The sequence below is a fragment of the Corvus brachyrhynchos genome, unplaced genomic scaffold (assembly GCF_000691975.1).
Source record: "Corvus brachyrhynchos isolate BGI_N302 unplaced genomic scaffold, ASM69197v1 scaffold115, whole genome shotgun sequence".
In the NCBI taxonomy this organism is placed as follows: domain Eukaryota; kingdom Metazoa; phylum Chordata; class Aves; order Passeriformes; family Corvidae; genus Corvus; species Corvus brachyrhynchos.
The window spans coordinates 8,185,906-8,202,802 of NW_008239553.1; the positions used below are offsets into that span (position 1 = coordinate 8,185,906).

Genomic DNA, 16,897 nt, shown 5'->3' on the forward strand with positions numbered 1-16,897 from the left:
TTACATCAAGCAAGAAATCCCTGTTCCTCAAAAAACATGATCCCTGCTCTTTGTCCTCCTCAGTCTCCATCCAGGAGCGCATGTGATGGAGCCTGTAGGATGCTTTCAGAGACAGGAAAAGAGCTAACCATCTGCAACAAAACACAGGAGAAACATTTATTCACTGCTTTGTGAAAGAAAGGCTTGAGTATATTTACAGCATAACTCTATTTGACAGAAATGTTTTGGTTTTTTTCAGCGTATCAGGCTTACAGTGTCCTGACTTAAAGAAAATAATTTTTGCTCGACATCATCCAATTATATTACCCTGATTTCGATTTTTTCTGAGGTGACTTAACTGAATCTAAGTGACTAAATCAAGATACACTTCGAAGCACTTTATCTAAAAGGGCCAAGCCCCAGTTAGCCACTACTATTTAAAATTGCACTCTGACTTCTCTGTAAATTGCTCTACATATAAATTATGCATAACAACCTGTGTAATGAATGCAGAATTTATCATAAAGACTATTGAGATATACCAAGAGAAATCTGAATTATGTTGCTGTAGTGCAGTCAAGAAACAGTAATTCAAAATAACCATAACAAGAAAAGAATATTACACTTACAAAGCCCTAAGCAAAACATCTCTATTTATTAATAAAGACTTGCTTTTAATCTCCAATTTCTTACAGTCACTATCTTACTTGACTCAGAGTCCTTTACAGAGTACACTATAACTTAAAAAGATCACCTCTCCTTTCGAGATAATACAGTTCATGATGCTATAAATCCACAGTTCTAAGCCTACGCCTCAGAATTCCATTCCATATTAAAAACAAGACATGTGGAAAGTAGGCAATATGGCTCAGGACTGAAGAACAACTACCACACCACAAGCTTATTCCACGTGTTTAAAACGTACGCTCAATTGCAACTGGTAAGAATTGCACTGAACTGACCTTCCAAAGTCTGGATTTTGAGTTTGTTAATGCCAGCAACCTGCAGCATGACCCTAAGCAAACTCTCCTTTTGCCCTTTGACCATCTTGTGTATTTACAATGTCAATTCTTTGTAATGCAGCATTTCTTGTGACAGGGGCATAAAAATTGCATTGCCTAATGGTGCCCAATACTTGGAGGAACACTCTAGACATTGTTCTGGTATTAGATAATGACAGAGAAATTATAATATTAGGAGGCATAGAAAATGCAGGTATCATCTGATATCATCTGTACTTTTCTTGTAATTACTAAAAGAGGGAAAAAAAAAGTTGTCCTTACCTGGCTAAATGTCCCTGATTCATAAGGTTTGCCATTTCTGCTGGAGAGACATCAATAAATCGGAGGAAAGAAAAACAGCTTTCTTCGTTGATGCCTAGTTCACAGAAAAACTGAAGTTAGGCCAACACATTTCACAGACACTCACAGCTGAAAACTAAACTTGCTTCATAAATTCAGGATACACACTCTACAGCTCGTGACAAATTTAGGCAAGTAAACAGAAGACTCTAATTTAACCTAGATCTTTTAGAAATACTGAAAATTCCATCTGAATCTCTGTTGCCTGACCCCACATTCCAGCTCATTTTCCAGTGTGGGCAAGAGAAGAGTGCTTACCAAAAAAACAAAATACATTTTAGGCCCAAGTGCAGACAGTAAGAACATTTGTTCTACTTATTAAGAATCAATAGGCAGCGTGCATATTTGCAAATTCGAACACATATCCTCCAGACAGCCGACAAGAACATGCATGCCTCTGGATGCCTGTCTCGCATGCTCCCTCTCATCCAGAAAGTCAAACGGGTTAGAAGGAGATGCAGAAATTGGTAGAGAAAAGCCTTGCTGGCCCACCCATGTGCATTGCATAGCCCCAATAGCAGCTGAACAGGTCCATGCTAACAGATTTTAGCACAGTAATGCAGCCACTACCTCTCTTGCTTTTTACATCGGAAGCTTTTCCCATCCCAGTAGCTGAGTGATCTAATTAGCTCTTGTAGGAAAAATATTCAATCATCTATAATAAATTGTATCTGTCAATATAAGCAGCTTTTCTGGCGTTTTTGCTCATTGATAGATTCTGGGTCACTGGCATCTCATCTAGTTTCCAGTTGAAAGCTGGCAGTTTAAGATACTACACATAATGTACTGAAATGAATCCAAGATTTCTTATAACTGAATCTGTGAAAAATTCACATTAGACTAAAAAGGCAGCACTAATGTCTTGAAGCAAGTTAAAACAAGACAGACTGAATTAAGATACTGAACTGGGATTAAGCAGTAACCAAATAACAAGTTATCCACAGATTGTTCTTCCAGCCACTTTCCATCCTTTCCTCTCTGCGCAAAGGAAATATATGTATAAACACTAACAAAATTCTAACAAGTTTTGATCAGATTATCTCAGAGAACTAATTAATCTGGCCTCTCAGTCCTTCTCCCTGAAGAGGACATATTAAAACCCAGCCTGCTTCCCAGGACTGTAAACCTACCCTTCCTATGGAAGAGAGACTGCTGGATGTGGTCTGGTGCAAATGGCGAAAGTAAAACCCGTAACCACCTGAAAATGAAAGCAACAAAAGCAAACATCATCACTAAGAAGGTGTTAACACTTAACATGTTCAATCACACAATCAGCAGAAGATCCAGAGTAGCCATTGACTCTCCACTGTAAGTATTTTTGCACTCTGAATATGTGGAATTGCATGGCAGTAGAAGGGAAGTGTCATCAGTCTACATGCACTGCTGCTAATTTGACACTGAGACACACCATTGTTGTGGAACTGCATTATATGCTCTAGAAAAGCTGACCTAGTCTTCATACATGTCTTTCTCATCTCTTCCCTGAGCACTTTTCATAACTGAATGCAGACAAAATTAATCAAGAATTGCTACGGCTGGAGAAGACAGCAAACTGCACTTGGGCAGATTGTCCTCATCCAAGGTGAGCATTAAAAGCTGTCAAGGCACTAGCAGACGCTCATGTGACACCATGTTGCAACAGATACAGATAGCTTCCTTGTATGTAAAAGCTCACTGAAGGGAAATCACGTGAGGTTTTTTTGTTTTAAGAATCTTTTAAAGCTTAATTCTACCACACATCATCAGCAACAACTCTAAATTCCTTTTCCTGGCTTTCTTACTCAATCAAAGGGATATTCTGTGATTAGGATTCCACCAAGAAAGAGCATCTATATCTGATGTTTAACAGGTGAATGACTAAAAGGAAATGGACTGCTCAGCCAATGTCATTTAAATACACCAGATAAGGGATTTAATTAGCACCTACAAAGATAAAATAAGTGTAAGTAATAATACTTAATAAGCTAAACTGGATAGGAAGTGGAATAGGCTTGCCTGTCCCGTGAGTGGTTAAAGACCCTGATCTGCCCATGACGGTAGATGAACTTGGATATCTGGTATGGCTTTAGGGAGATGTGAAATGGAGACCAAGTTTCCTGTCGCTCAAACAGCTCTGGGTGATTGCACACCTGTAAGGAAGAGAGCATGTCAAAAGCTGGGAGGAATCAACTTGCAGCATCTACATCCCAAATCAACCGTGACCAATGATCACTAAAACTTTAGTATTGCTTAATATTGCATGGCCATTTTAGTGTATCAGTTCAAATTTGAATATGGCATCATACCCTTTCCTATTCACATAACAGCTATTGCCTCTTCTTCTCAAGTGAATGGCTTCCTTCAACCAAACCAACCTTTGTAACCAAACAAGTCAGCAGATGCATGCACCATTTGGCTAAAGCTCTTCTTCACCCAACATCATGCTACACTGCATCCGAAACACAACTGAGCTGCACGCAAGCTTGCTTGCCTATGCCAGAAATTTTTTTATATGGTGTTTTCTAGAAGCCATATTTTAGTTCTGTGCTAACAAATGATTATACTTCTCAAAAATTATTATTTAAAATAGCCTTACCTTCCTGAACTGCATGACTAGATTCATGAGACTACTAGTGGTGGTCTGTGCTTGCTGAGTAGTGCCCATTGATGACTGCAGGAGGTCATCAATAGAGATTTTGTTTTTCAGAGCTTGGTACAAGAGCTTCTGTCGACTTGTCTGCTGGCAGTACATAAGAATTTCAATCTGCAAAATGACAATGAAGATTTAGCCATTTATATCTCTGAAATATTAATGTACATAAAGCTGAGAGAAACACCTTGAGAAAAACACAAGCTTTCTCAAAAAATACATTTATAGGCAGTTGCATTCAGATCTGCCTTTCAAGATCTAACTTGGAAAGGACTTAACTGATAGGGGGGTTTTGGACAGCTTAGGTAATGATGTAGGAGACAGACCTTTAAAAGTACATGAACACAACTAAGTAAACAGACAGATTCTTAAGAAGCTGTGAAAACATCACACCTCTGCAGCTGATCAGTTTAAAATCTGACTTCAATTCTACCATCCTACAGTTCCCCACTTAGAGCAGCGATAAGGAGTGTCAGCAGCCAACAACAGCGATGGGTGCATTGCACAACAACAGTGGCCGTGGGAAGTCCACTGAAATAAGCACATCAGAACAAACCAGATGTCTCTCAGCCAATGGTGCCAAAACCTGGGGACTGTTGGCAACAAGATCATCTAGTATTGCTAACATCCGCGTGAAATTAAGAGACTGATAAGAGAGAAGAATATGATGTTGCCACTGTGTATTTCTCACTCTGTACAGACAAGCAAAAAAAAATTCCTAAACCCATGCCAAATCCTTCACAAAGACAACTGGAAATGTTTATCAATCTCCTTCATTGCCATTAGTGATACTTCTGTCAAGCTAACGATTCCATTTTTAACTGGTAACAAAATGCTTTCCCTAGAAAAGAAGTTTGTTAATTAGGGGTTCTTCAGTTACATTCAAATCTAATGACATTGCTGGGATGTGGTGTAAGAAAGCAAAGGTCCAAGAAAAGTCTACAGTGAAATTCCAGGTATGCAGACTGACAAACAAGTTAGCAAAAACCAGATAAGAGAACAGAGCCATGACAATACAGCTGTAATACTCATTCCAGAGAAATCCTTTTTCTCACCTTATCTGACAGTTCATTTTCCACATCCTTCTTGATTCTTCTCAACATGAAAGGCTTCAGGATCATGTGCAAGCGGGATAGCTGGTCTGAAATAAAGAGAAGGGGCAAGAAAGAACAATTACTTCATTAAGGAAGAAAATTATATGGTGTTTTACCACAAATGCAGTCCCTTACTGCTCAGCCATTTCCCCCCATGTGACTTCTTACAGCATAGAGTTGATACTTCTCTGTTGATTTTTTTTTAAATGAGTGCTGTGCTACACTGTTTTTCTATTCATTACACATGCAATACTACAGTGAGAAACACAAAATTTAACATAAACTATCAACAACAACCCAATAATGTTCCAATCCCATTATGCATCTTCAGCTTTAGATGCCATATCTCATAGAAAGTTAGCCATTGTTAGTTTGAAAAGGAAACAGATTCTTAATATAAAAATGACAGCAGTTACACACTGCACTCACTCTCATCAATGGCAGATTTGTTCTCTGCATGGCTCTCTATGTCCTTAGAAAACCACTCATTGAACTCCTCATGGGAATCAAACAGTGTTGGCATGATAAAATGCAGCAGGGCCCACAGCTAAAAGGAAAGGAGAAAACACTGGATCATCAAGTCATCCTACTGCGGACAAGGTAATTGGGGATTCCAAATCCTTGCAGCTCAAAATCGCTTTACTAGAACATGAGATATGGCAAAATTAAAAAAAAACCCAGCTGCATTCTCTTCCCACCTCCCCAAAAAATGCCACAAATATCAACTTAACAAAACCCCATTAGAAAGCAGTAAGAAACACAGCACAATTACTTCAGCCAACAAAAGGAAAAGTCACTACAATTAGCTTTCATCCTGTAATCTAAGTATTACTTCAAATATCTTTAGTTTTAGTTTTATTTGAATGTGTAGCAAGTTTCCATATTTTTCCCTCCCAGAGCTGATCTTACGTTTGTTTGCCAGTGGTTTGCTACAAGCAGGATCCCACAACCACACAAATACAACAAGTTTCTCAACTGTTCACATATACGTAGTATGTATTCTTGTTATAAAAAAAAAATCCACTCTTGTGAGCTTCCGAGTACCTCAGCCATCGTGTTCTGGATTGGGGTCCCAGTCAACAACAATCTGTTTCGACACTGGAACTGCAGTAGGATTTTCCAACGAACACTGATGAATAAAAGCAGGAAAAATCATTTCTAGAGAAAACTGTAGAATGATATGAAGCATAAGGTATTTTAAGACCAATTGCTTTCACTGAGTTTCCCAAATGAGCTTTGGAAGTCACTGGACAAAACTATTACAGCTGTTCCCCATTCTTTCAAAAGACAACTAGAGGAAAAAGCAGCCTTTTTCAAATTAAAAAAAAAAAAAAAAAAAAAAAAAAAGAAGCATTCTAGCCTTAACCCAGACCAAGCAAGCCAAGATCTGGTGGGACCTACTCCTTAAATCTAATACAGCAACTAGATTATGGTGCAAGGACAGTTTTACAGCTCTGTACCTCTGTCAGTGATGCTTCCTCTATTCCCTCATGTTCTTACTTTCCCCAGAACATGCTGAAGCAGACACGTTTTTCTGCTTTACCAAGAAGAAAGAAGCATAATTTATTTTATTTTTCTAAGTACCTTTTTACTTATTTTTAAAACAAATGCTTACTAATAAAATCTCATTATCAGAATAATTAACTTTGCAAAAGAAACAGTTATTTTGAATCAGAATGTCATGTATTTTTCAGACTTTACAAGAGGAAATGTATAGGCTACTGTGGCAGGAGTGCTGAGCTATTCATTAAAATCCTCTTAGAGGGGTGGTTTCCCAAGAATGCTGAAGAGACAAACTTCAGTCAGAATGAGCCTACATCTAAAGCAGTCCTCAACTTACTGTGTACAGTGGCAACTTGGACAAAGGTTATGGGAAAGCAATTGCAAAAGTAAAGACGGACAAATCCATTACTTGAAAACAAACAGAAAATTTTCTGGCATAGAGTCTCATGACACAGATTGGGCTTTATTGCAGCCAACAGTATTCATGGGGTTCTGACCTTCATTCACGTCTGGAAGTGCCACTGAACAAGGAATCAAAACACTGCATTTAATGGAGCCAATATAAGCAATATAAGCTAAAGACTACAGACCATTCACCAGGTGGAATTTTGTGAGTAGTCAGGAGGGAAAGTGAACAGCGTTCCAGTGTTTTGTTTAACTCTCCTGTACTCTATACAAAGTTTCTGCTCCACAGCTATTTTTTAATTACATTCTACATATCTGGAAAATCTAAATGCAAAAAACGTAATGAATCAATCCAGTGTCAGAGAGTTATATAGATATTTAACTAGGTTAGGTACTTAAGGGATCTTATGTGTGTCAATCTTAACTTCTGTAAGTTTATTTCCTCTTGATGCTTTCTTGATATTCCTCCAAGAGGCTGATGCAGAGAGAAGACTTTTGTTCCAGTTAGTTTATTACCTGGAGCTACTCTTGAGTGCTTGTGCTTCATCCAGCACCATATACTGCCACTTCACTCGCTGGAAATACTTCACATCCTGCACTACCAGCTGGTAACTGGTGATTACCACATGGAAAGGAGCATCCTGAGTATACAATGTCTTCTGTAACCACAAAAGGAGAAACAAATGCCCCACACAATGTGAATACACGGTCAAGAGTTCACTGTCATTTCAGAATTCTGTTTTACAATCTTCTCATTACTACTACACTTTCCTCAGCTGACTTTCTAAATTAATTATATCAGAGTTACTCAACTAGTGGACCTGGACTTCAGCCCTTGAACAATTTCAGACGCTTCTTAACATGCAAGACAAGACCCAGGTACTGAACCCTACAAAATGCTATTGTTAAATCAGGAACAATCTGACAGGCCTGCAGGGATTCTGGATTACGGCACCCTGAGTTAGGTTACTCAAACAGAATAAACAGTCCTTGACACCAAAACTTCCTGCTTCATTTACAGAGCTCTAGTTCCTTCATCTCAGCTCCACACTGCATTGAATTGTCCTGTATGGTATTGCTGTTCAGCACAAGAGAAGTCTTCCACCTCATTATCTTAATGAAAATGCTACTACAGGGATGAAAAAACTCTGCATCCACACATCGTTTAGTTTGGTGACGTGTAGCAACAGGCTTTGGTTTACCCAGCACAGAGAAAGGTGGCCAAAGCACACGTTCATGCTGGTATTACCTGACTCCAGAACTTCCTGATCACCTTTCTATCATGAGGATTTCCCCAATAAGGTAGCACCTGCAACAGTAAAATAAATAGAAAGACATTATTTTCAAACAAAGACACCAGCTCTAAAATTTCATCATCTGTAGTCTACAAAGTGACATATCTCTTTCTCCAAAACAACAAAAAGGGAAATCATCTTTTTCACCACACAGAAAAACCAGAAAGCATTTAAAAATACTTTAAAACAGAGCATTCCAGGAAAATGTATCAAGCAACTTGTGGCCTGATCAAGCTATGCTGAGAATCTACAAATGCCCATTAGCATGTTATACCTTCTAGCTAGGCTTTTCTAAAAGTTAAAAATTATACTTCGCTTATGTAAGAAAGAGGTCTGCACTTAACTGCTACAGTTAAACTTAGAGGACTAGAGGGCTTGTTGTCCTGTTTAACAACCCCGTACTTTGTATTTCAGAACTGACCCCAAAAACCTGAGATGAAGTTAAAATGTCTGGCCTGGATATATTTAATATAAGAATTTTAAAAGCAAGCACTACTGCCAGAGAAATCTGTTAAACTATCTACCGTTCAAAATGTCATGGGTCCTATTAACTCAGACCTCTGCAGAGCATCGATTCCTGCCACTGGTTAATAACATTGTACTGCCATCTCCTGCCTGATGGAAGGACTACAGTCAGCTAACACTGGGAGGTCTGGGAGGGAGGAAGAATGCTGCTTTCTGAGGCGGTAAAAAGTCCTACAGCTTCAACTGACAGGTTCCAAAAGCCTTTAATCGAATATTCTTCCTACTGTTCTAAAATAAGGATGCTTTCAAAAAAACCAGATGGATCGAGAAGTGATTTGTCTTTTAGTTTACATATTCTGCCATGGACATAAATTCACTCTGATTTACTACAAGCAAAACTGACTGCACACTTCTGTTTGATTAGAGGCAGAAAAAAAAACTGGTTGAAGAAGATTGATCGAAGTTGTAAACATGTGACAGTAAGTTTAGAGAATTTCTTTTTAAAACATGTTTTGTTCCATGAATGGGGTGAACATTGGCATGCAGTAAGATCAGCATGCGAAAGAACAGCTATACAATGATATAAACAGTTTGGGGTTTAAGTCAAAAAAGAGAAAACTATCTTTTCACAAGCATCCTGACTGCATTTTTCAAACATTTTCTGTATTTCATTCCTGAGAAGGAGAAAGCATAAACAGTTGCTTGCCTATTCTATATAATGAACTGATCAAAGGAAGTGAGAGAAAGTATATAGAATGTCCAACAGCTCTCAAGTTTTCTAATCAAGAGCCCCTATTATTTTGGGCTATGAAAATACATGAACAGATTATTTTTAGGTTGTTTTGGGGTTTTTTTTCTGAGTACCTCCTCAATAACAGAAGTGTTTGTATTTCTTCGTTAGTTGCTTCAAAGGCTCAATAATGCCATTTTATTCCAAAATATAAGTCACTTGAATAATCCAGTACTGAACTGTGCTCTAGCACAACTTCTCCTCATGCAGATACCTCAAACTATACACACCCTCAACCAACAAAAGTCTCATGAGGGATCTCTCTACTTGGTAAAAGCTAACTCCTTTAACACTGCCCTGCCCCAGATCAAGAAATCAAATATCACCTATAGTAATACTTTCAAGTTTTTTTTCCTGCACTTATTTAAGTAGCCAAGACATTCAAACAATTAGCCTGATGTTACTGGTATACTGGTTGCTCATAACTAGGCGTCTTCTACTGTTTTCTGTAAAAAGGAAAATCTGATGTTTAAAAAGAACCCAATCAAGACTTCTTCATATCAAAGGTTACTGTGTTAACAACCCAAATACTTAAACTGTGATCTGTTCCTCTTCGCAGGTGTAACTGCAACTTCTGACGCTTTTGTCTATCATGAATTCTGGAATTCCAGCACTGTTTTAGCAGTACACATTTATTTTCAAATTTTCCTTTGCAACACTTCAACGTTTTCCAGTGGGAGACAGGTAAGCAGCTTGTTTTTCAGTAACTGGTAGTTCCTTGCTTTCTAATTTACTATTTACTATTTCTATTTACTATGTTTTCGCATTCACAATATACCAGAAAAACTCAATTTGTTTTCTTCTAATCTTCTTGTTCTTATCTATTTGTGCTTCATTTCTCTCCTTTTTGTTATTAACTTGTATGTCCATGGTTGTTCTGTTTTTCTGTAACAACTACATTTTGCCTCCCTCTCACCTGTTTAGAGTTTGTTCACATACAATCTTTATCTGACTCAAATTCATATGAATGACTGAAAACACAGCTCTAACCCTAAAGACATTATATAAAACTTGGTATGTAATTCCTGGTTCTGCTGCCAGACCCATATGTTAAAATTATACATCCACTTGCTGACCTACTACAATTCCTTACTGAGAAGGTGTCTTTAAGCTGATGCAAAATGAAAATCATGTGATTAAAGTAAGAATATTTTTAAGCCCTAGATAACTGAACACTCCAGAAAAAAACAGGATGATGGAAAAAAGTATCAGAAACAGGCTCATTACAGAGTTTCATATTCCAAGGTCAGTAAGCACCCAGATGTGACACAGAACTCAGGAGAACAAAACGGTTTGCTCTTCAGAAAACAGAAAGAACTTCCTTGGACACGTTTATTACCTTAAATTTAGGTACAAATCTGGCAAACTCCTGGTGCCAGTTGTTCAGTGTAGAGGCAGGTGAAATTATTAAAAAAGGTCCCCAGATATTCTCCCTCTGGAAAAAACACATAAAAAATTAAATTAAAAAAAAATAATTGAACGGAACTGATATAGAGATGGTTTGATAGGGCTTTACATCTACTGAATGACAGTGGCTACACAAGAGGGAACTGTATGCAACCTAGCAAAACTCTCCCAGCACAGCAGGGTGATACAAAATCAGAGCAGATCTAATGTTTAACCAAGACTTATTTCATAACAGTGAAGTTGTTCCCAGAACAAACTCCTTTGTTTCTGAGAGTGGCCACCTTCATGTTACAAACAGCCCCTGTCATATTCATAAGGAAAAGAACTTCAGATGGCATTGAAAAGCTTTGCTCTGCCACATCACACATTACAACACCCTCTGGTGAACAACTGAGCTGATCCATCAATATATTAGCAGTTACAAGCTTGCCCTCATAAGGGAGAGGCAGGAAAAATAAAGCTGTGTGTAACCTTCCAAAAACCTCAAGGTGCAGTGTCACAGGGAGACAAGCTTATCTTCTTATTTCTTCCACAGAGATGAGCTTAAGAGCCTTCAGCTCTGCATTACCTTTACAGTATTTTGGCCAACACTACCAGGAACATAAAGAAATGCACACAATTGTCACTTGGTCACTAGTGCAGCTAATTTTGCTTCTAGTATCCCTTCATTGATATGTCCTACCTAGGGCAACTGACTTGATTGCAGCCAACCTTTATTTTTTTGAAATAAATGTACATATTTCTGCATGAAGAAGCAAGTTCCTGTTGCTTACTTTGTTTGTCTGCCCTGGCACAGAAGAATCACTATGCTTCCTAAAAAACCCCACTGAAATATGGAAATTAATGCTAATTGTCATGAAGCTCAGAATTTGAGCCCTTTGATATATAAAACTCAGTGAACCATCAAGTATACAACTTGTTCTCTCCTGAGGCTTTTATATTCAGTGCAAGTGAGAAGATAATACTCTCTGAATAAATGAAAACTCTGAAGTACAGACATACACACATATTTACAACTATTTCAATGGCTCACTTGAAAACAATGTATACAACACTTTTTAAGACATTTAAGCTTTGTAATCCATGCAACATGTGAAAAGTATGCATCTTCTATTGAGCAGACTACCCAGGAACAAGCTATAATCCACCTACCTCAGCCAGATGTGCAAGGAGAGCAATACTTTGTACTGTTTTACCCAGACCCATTTCATCTGCCAGGATTCCATTGATGCCCTGCAAAAGATCCATAAATAAACACCTTCACTTTACTACTTTTTAATCCACAAAGGACTGGCAGAACAGCTGCCACTAGATTTAGGGGGAACAGCCCCACTGTAACAACTCTGACACTCCGAAACTTTATCATCTCTTACATCTGCTCCTGAGAGGTAATTGGTCTCAACTGTATTTCTTTCATCCCTCAGTCCAATTCCTCCCCTAAGCCTCTCTGCACTTCATGATCCCATAGTGACCCGGGCACACTCATAAGGACAAGACTGCCTGCAGTTTACCAGCTGACCCAAGCCTGAAACAGTACACAATTCCAAACAGCAAAAGTCTCCTCCATGTATGATCTAAGTGATGAACAGTTGTACAAACCACACAAGAATACTGAACTCAATGCCCCATTCAAAGCTGTTATGTTCTAAATAATCAAGAACACTGGCATGCAGCCTACCTAGTATTTTCCTTTCTTCCAAATACATTAAAGATCAACTATAAACAGTCTATTTTTAAAAACAGGACATTCTTTTGGCCAACGTTACTCTACTGACTTAAATAATCCCAGAAGTTTTAAAAATTTGCAAGATGTACTAACATACCTGCTCATATAGGTTGGCCAGCCAATTCATGCCTTTCAGTTGATAACCTTTCAGTTTTCCATTGAAAATGGTAGGCTGTGGAATGTCTTCTCCTGCTCGAATAGATGGGTTTGCCAAACTGTAACTCTCTCCAAATCCAGTACCAGACTTGTTAGCAGCCCGTAGAGCAGCTGCCCGGCTCTCCTTTGCATCTTCATCAAATGATCTGGTCTAAACAGGAAGAGGAAGGTATGCATAAGATGGTGAATACATTACCTTATCAAGAAACTGTAAAGCAAAAGGCTTTACAACTCACTTTAAGACACAATACTCACCAGAAACCATGAAAAAATGAGCCTGTTCCTATAGCCCAATCTTTATACTCTGGTTTTCTACTTGTTTAGCACAAAATGAATTAAATTCAAATCTGGCCCCCAGGATTAATCTATTTGACTTGGCTGCTATGAAAGATCCTGGTACTTTGGCCTCTGCCAATTACTTTGCTTTCTCTTCTACTTCATGGATCCAAAAAATACATACCCGGGCCTGATGAATCTGGTAAGCATCCTCAGCATTCTTCAGAGCTTGGGCCTTGTAATAGTTGCTATCTGAAAATAACACACCCATGTTAGAGCTCTGCAGCAGTAACCACCCAAACACGCAGATAAATCCCAGTATTTGCAGTAGTCCTTCTTGCAGAGAAGGATGTTGTGCTTAAAATTGTTAAGTTTGCACCATAACACAGTACAGTAAATTTCAAAAGAGTGCAAGGAAAGGACTATAAATGAATCACTTACCATAATCTTCTTGGGTGATGTTGACCACTACTCCTCCACCAATATCGATCTGCCTTTGGGTAGAGCTGTCCTCCAGTTTGCGCAGGATTTCCTCCTGTATCCCATCGTGTCCAATATCTCGTTTACGACTCATAAAATGGGCATATAATTCAGTTTGTGTAATCAGGAAGTTAAGTTTTCGCTGCTGTCTCTTAGCCTAAGAGCATTTACCGAAAACAGATGAAGGGGAAAAAAAGACAGGACAACAGTTCAATGTTTAAAATATAATTAAACAAAAGAAATTCATCTAATAATGTATCAACAACTAATCTATCTAGATTATATTAAACGCACCACTGTGCTAAGTGCTACATTACTAGTTGCACATAAGAACACTGACCACCTCCATAAATATCTATATTAAAATATAAAATTGTTGTAAATAAAAAATTCTTTTAAATTCAGTAATCATGACAAAAAACCATAATAAAAGAAAATTCAAATGTTTTGTTTACACTGAAGAACTAATATATCAACAATAAATAGCAGGATTTTAGCGCTTTATTGTACAAGAACTCAGCAGTTAAGAAATGCTCTCATGGCAACCTGACTCCCACATTCTGTTACTTATTAGTAGAAGGAATTACGGTAGTACACATGAAATACATCAATAGGTACTACAGTTGAGATATTATCATCACTCAGCATTCAGCAAGACATTGCAGAAGCTCTGTTCACCCTTAGGCTCTGGCAAAAAATGCAACAGTTAAAATTTGTCTATTAATCTAAGTGAGCAGAAAACTTCACAAAATGCTTATGAATTTGCAAGAATAAGAGGAACACAATAAATACAAGCATAATTTAAGCATAAAACTAAATATAAGGCATTCTAAAGATTCAACCTTTCCTCATATAAGGTATACCCATATAAAGTAACAACCACAGATTCACTAGAGAGCTTTTACAAGGAAACTTTCATAAATTCAATCCCTTTTACTCTGTAATGGAGTTCAGGAAGTTGTCAGTTGGCCAACAAAAAAGCAAGCACAGAAAAATTCTGTGACCCATACATAAATGGCAGTATCAGTTTACAGCAGCGGAAAAAAAGGACCAGAAAAAAATTCAATGTCAATGAAAAAGTGTCTTCCCTTCTGGACCCAGAAAGATGAACAAACCATCACAAAACATTGGCCCTTACCAACATTGAGCTGTGTATGTCTGTGAGACATGCACTGCTTCTCTAATTCCTTCCTCAATTTCACTCAATTATAAAGAATTTATGCAGTTTGAAGGTGTTTTTTTAATTACCTCTTGCTAACATTAGAAGAATTACGTAAAGAAAAAGAAGATGGCAGAAGAAATATGTGGAATAGCACTGAAACAGAACAAATAACTGAATTTCATGGCTTGGATTTAGAAACTCAAATTATCTAGTCACTTCTGTGTCTCCTCAGCAGATTAATTATCAGCAATCTGTTATTTTGCTATACCTCTCTCATCTCCTCATCCAGCTTGCGTTGCTCCAGAGCCTCCTTCTCAGCTCGTTTCCGATGCTCTTTTTCCACCTTTTCATACTTTTTCCAATAGAGAAGCATCTCCTTGGTGAGACGACGTGCTCGTGGTAGAGTTTCCTTACAGTTTTTCTGGGCTTGGATAGCAGCTCTACGTACCTCCCTCATGCACTGGTGGGCAAGCTAGACAGGAATAAGATTTGGGAACAGTGGTAAAATGGGCAGATTGTAAAGAAAGCCAGCAATAAACTTACCAGGATTTAATTACAACCAAGTCTGATCCTTCAAAAGAGAAAAAACTGTGATACTTTACTCAGCAGCAATGCTTCTGAAATGGCGTGAGAGAATATGACCTTCCAAAAAAATGCTGAGATGATGGAGAAGACAAAACCTGAAGGCAGTTTCAGCATGGCATAATACTTAAAAGACTCATCTGAAGGATAGGTCCTTGAAAGGGACTCAGAAGAACAAAATTCAAGTCTTGCCTACAGCTCTGACTCACCTATTTTTTAACACTTTTCCAGAGTTATTTTTCTCACTTTTCAATAAGAATATACTTAATCCTGCAATAGCAGTATTGGTGGAACACAATGCTGTTCACATTAATACAAAGAAAAGTGAGGGAGCATTCTACAGTCTTGCTACCATTTCACAAAAAAACATAAGAAAATGTAATTTTTGTTCTAGTATAAATAAATTGATGTCATTGTCATAACGGTAAAAATTGCTGGGTTTTTTTGTTGTTTGTGACACATTATTTTCCTCCACTAAAATTTGCACATCAACAATTCTAACACAGATTTCAAATGATAAAATGAAGGGGAAAAAAAGCGGAATTTTAAAATCTGTTAAGTCCTACAACCAAGTTTCTTAAACATACACCAGCAAGTCCCATTTTCTGCATCCCATACAAAGAAAATGCTCCCTCTCTCAATAATGTATACACAGAACAGGAAATTTCCCACATCACCTTGTCTCTAACAATTCACAGTCATATACTTGATTACCTTTTTCATCATTAGCCATAGGAATGAATCAGACACTTGAGCATAACACTTGAAGAATGCTCAGAAAACTATTACCAAGTATTTGTAAGCAATGTTTTCTAGGTACGAACAATGCCGCTTCTCAGAGAAGATGGATGAGAAGATGGATTGCTTTTGCAACTACTTAAGCCAAAAACTGCTTTATTTTTAATCTCAGGTCCTCTATATATTTATCTAAATTAAAGCACTTAATATTCCAAGAGTCCCTTTGATTTCAACCAGAATGCTTAAAGCCAGCAAGCTTTAGATAGTGAATAGACGGGCAGCTCAAAAGTCAAAGTGCACCAAAGCCACTAATGTACAGTATGAAAGATCAGTAAATTTAAAACTTACAAACTAAATCTTTTAAAAGCCAGAAAGCTCCCATGAAGAGAACTCATGTTGCTTGTTTCATCTGTTGCTTATGAAACAAGACAAAATGGCACATCTAAAAAATTAAAAGCCCTATAATAAATGACAATTACTTGTATACAATGCTTTCTTCTACACTGCCCTGCTAGTACAGTCAGTATTGTAAGAAACAGAAGAAACATAAAGAGGTTACAGTTTGCTTATTATATGCAGTACAAGTAACAATATGAAACTAAACACCACCTACCTTTTTGCTGTTGGTAAGGAAGAGGTTGCGGGCTGAAGCTTTCTGTTTGTATGCCTGTAAAAGAACACCATTTGTAAATGAGTTAAAGGGTAATGGTTTCACAGTATTTTAAAAGATCACTATCTAGTCCTCAATAGGTACATGTGTCAACTTCAGCCATGCACAGTTTTATAACTGAGAATAGGTATTGTAAGTATTCTTCATTTTGACTGAAACAGCTTTTCATCCTTACATTA

General features: G+C 37.7%; 1 protein-coding gene across 1 annotated transcript in view; it reads right to left on the reverse strand.

Moving 5' to 3' along the window:
• Window positions 1-16,897, reverse strand: part of INO80 (INO80 complex subunit) — a 64,513-nt gene that overhangs the window by 33,236 nt on the left and 14,380 nt on the right. The window contains exons 9-25 of the mRNA XM_017741863.1: window positions 16,662-16,715; window positions 14,997-15,200; window positions 13,528-13,723; window positions 13,271-13,338; window positions 12,752-12,961; window positions 12,081-12,161; window positions 10,861-10,956; window positions 8,221-8,280; window positions 7,488-7,630; window positions 6,108-6,192; window positions 5,493-5,610; window positions 5,025-5,110; window positions 3,916-4,083; window positions 3,336-3,469; window positions 2,471-2,538; window positions 1,263-1,356; window positions 3-131 (exon numbers count right to left, since the gene is read on the reverse strand). Of these exons, the coding sequence (XP_017597352.1) occupies window positions 3-131; window positions 1,263-1,356; window positions 2,471-2,538; window positions 3,336-3,469; window positions 3,916-4,083; window positions 5,025-5,110; window positions 5,493-5,610; window positions 6,108-6,192; window positions 7,488-7,630; window positions 8,221-8,280; window positions 10,861-10,956; window positions 12,081-12,161; window positions 12,752-12,961; window positions 13,271-13,338; window positions 13,528-13,723; window positions 14,997-15,200; window positions 16,662-16,715 (1,994 nt within the window). The remainder of the gene's footprint in view (window positions 1-2; window positions 132-1,262; window positions 1,357-2,470; window positions 2,539-3,335; window positions 3,470-3,915; window positions 4,084-5,024; window positions 5,111-5,492; window positions 5,611-6,107; window positions 6,193-7,487; window positions 7,631-8,220; window positions 8,281-10,860; window positions 10,957-12,080; window positions 12,162-12,751; window positions 12,962-13,270; window positions 13,339-13,527; window positions 13,724-14,996; window positions 15,201-16,661; window positions 16,716-16,897) is intronic.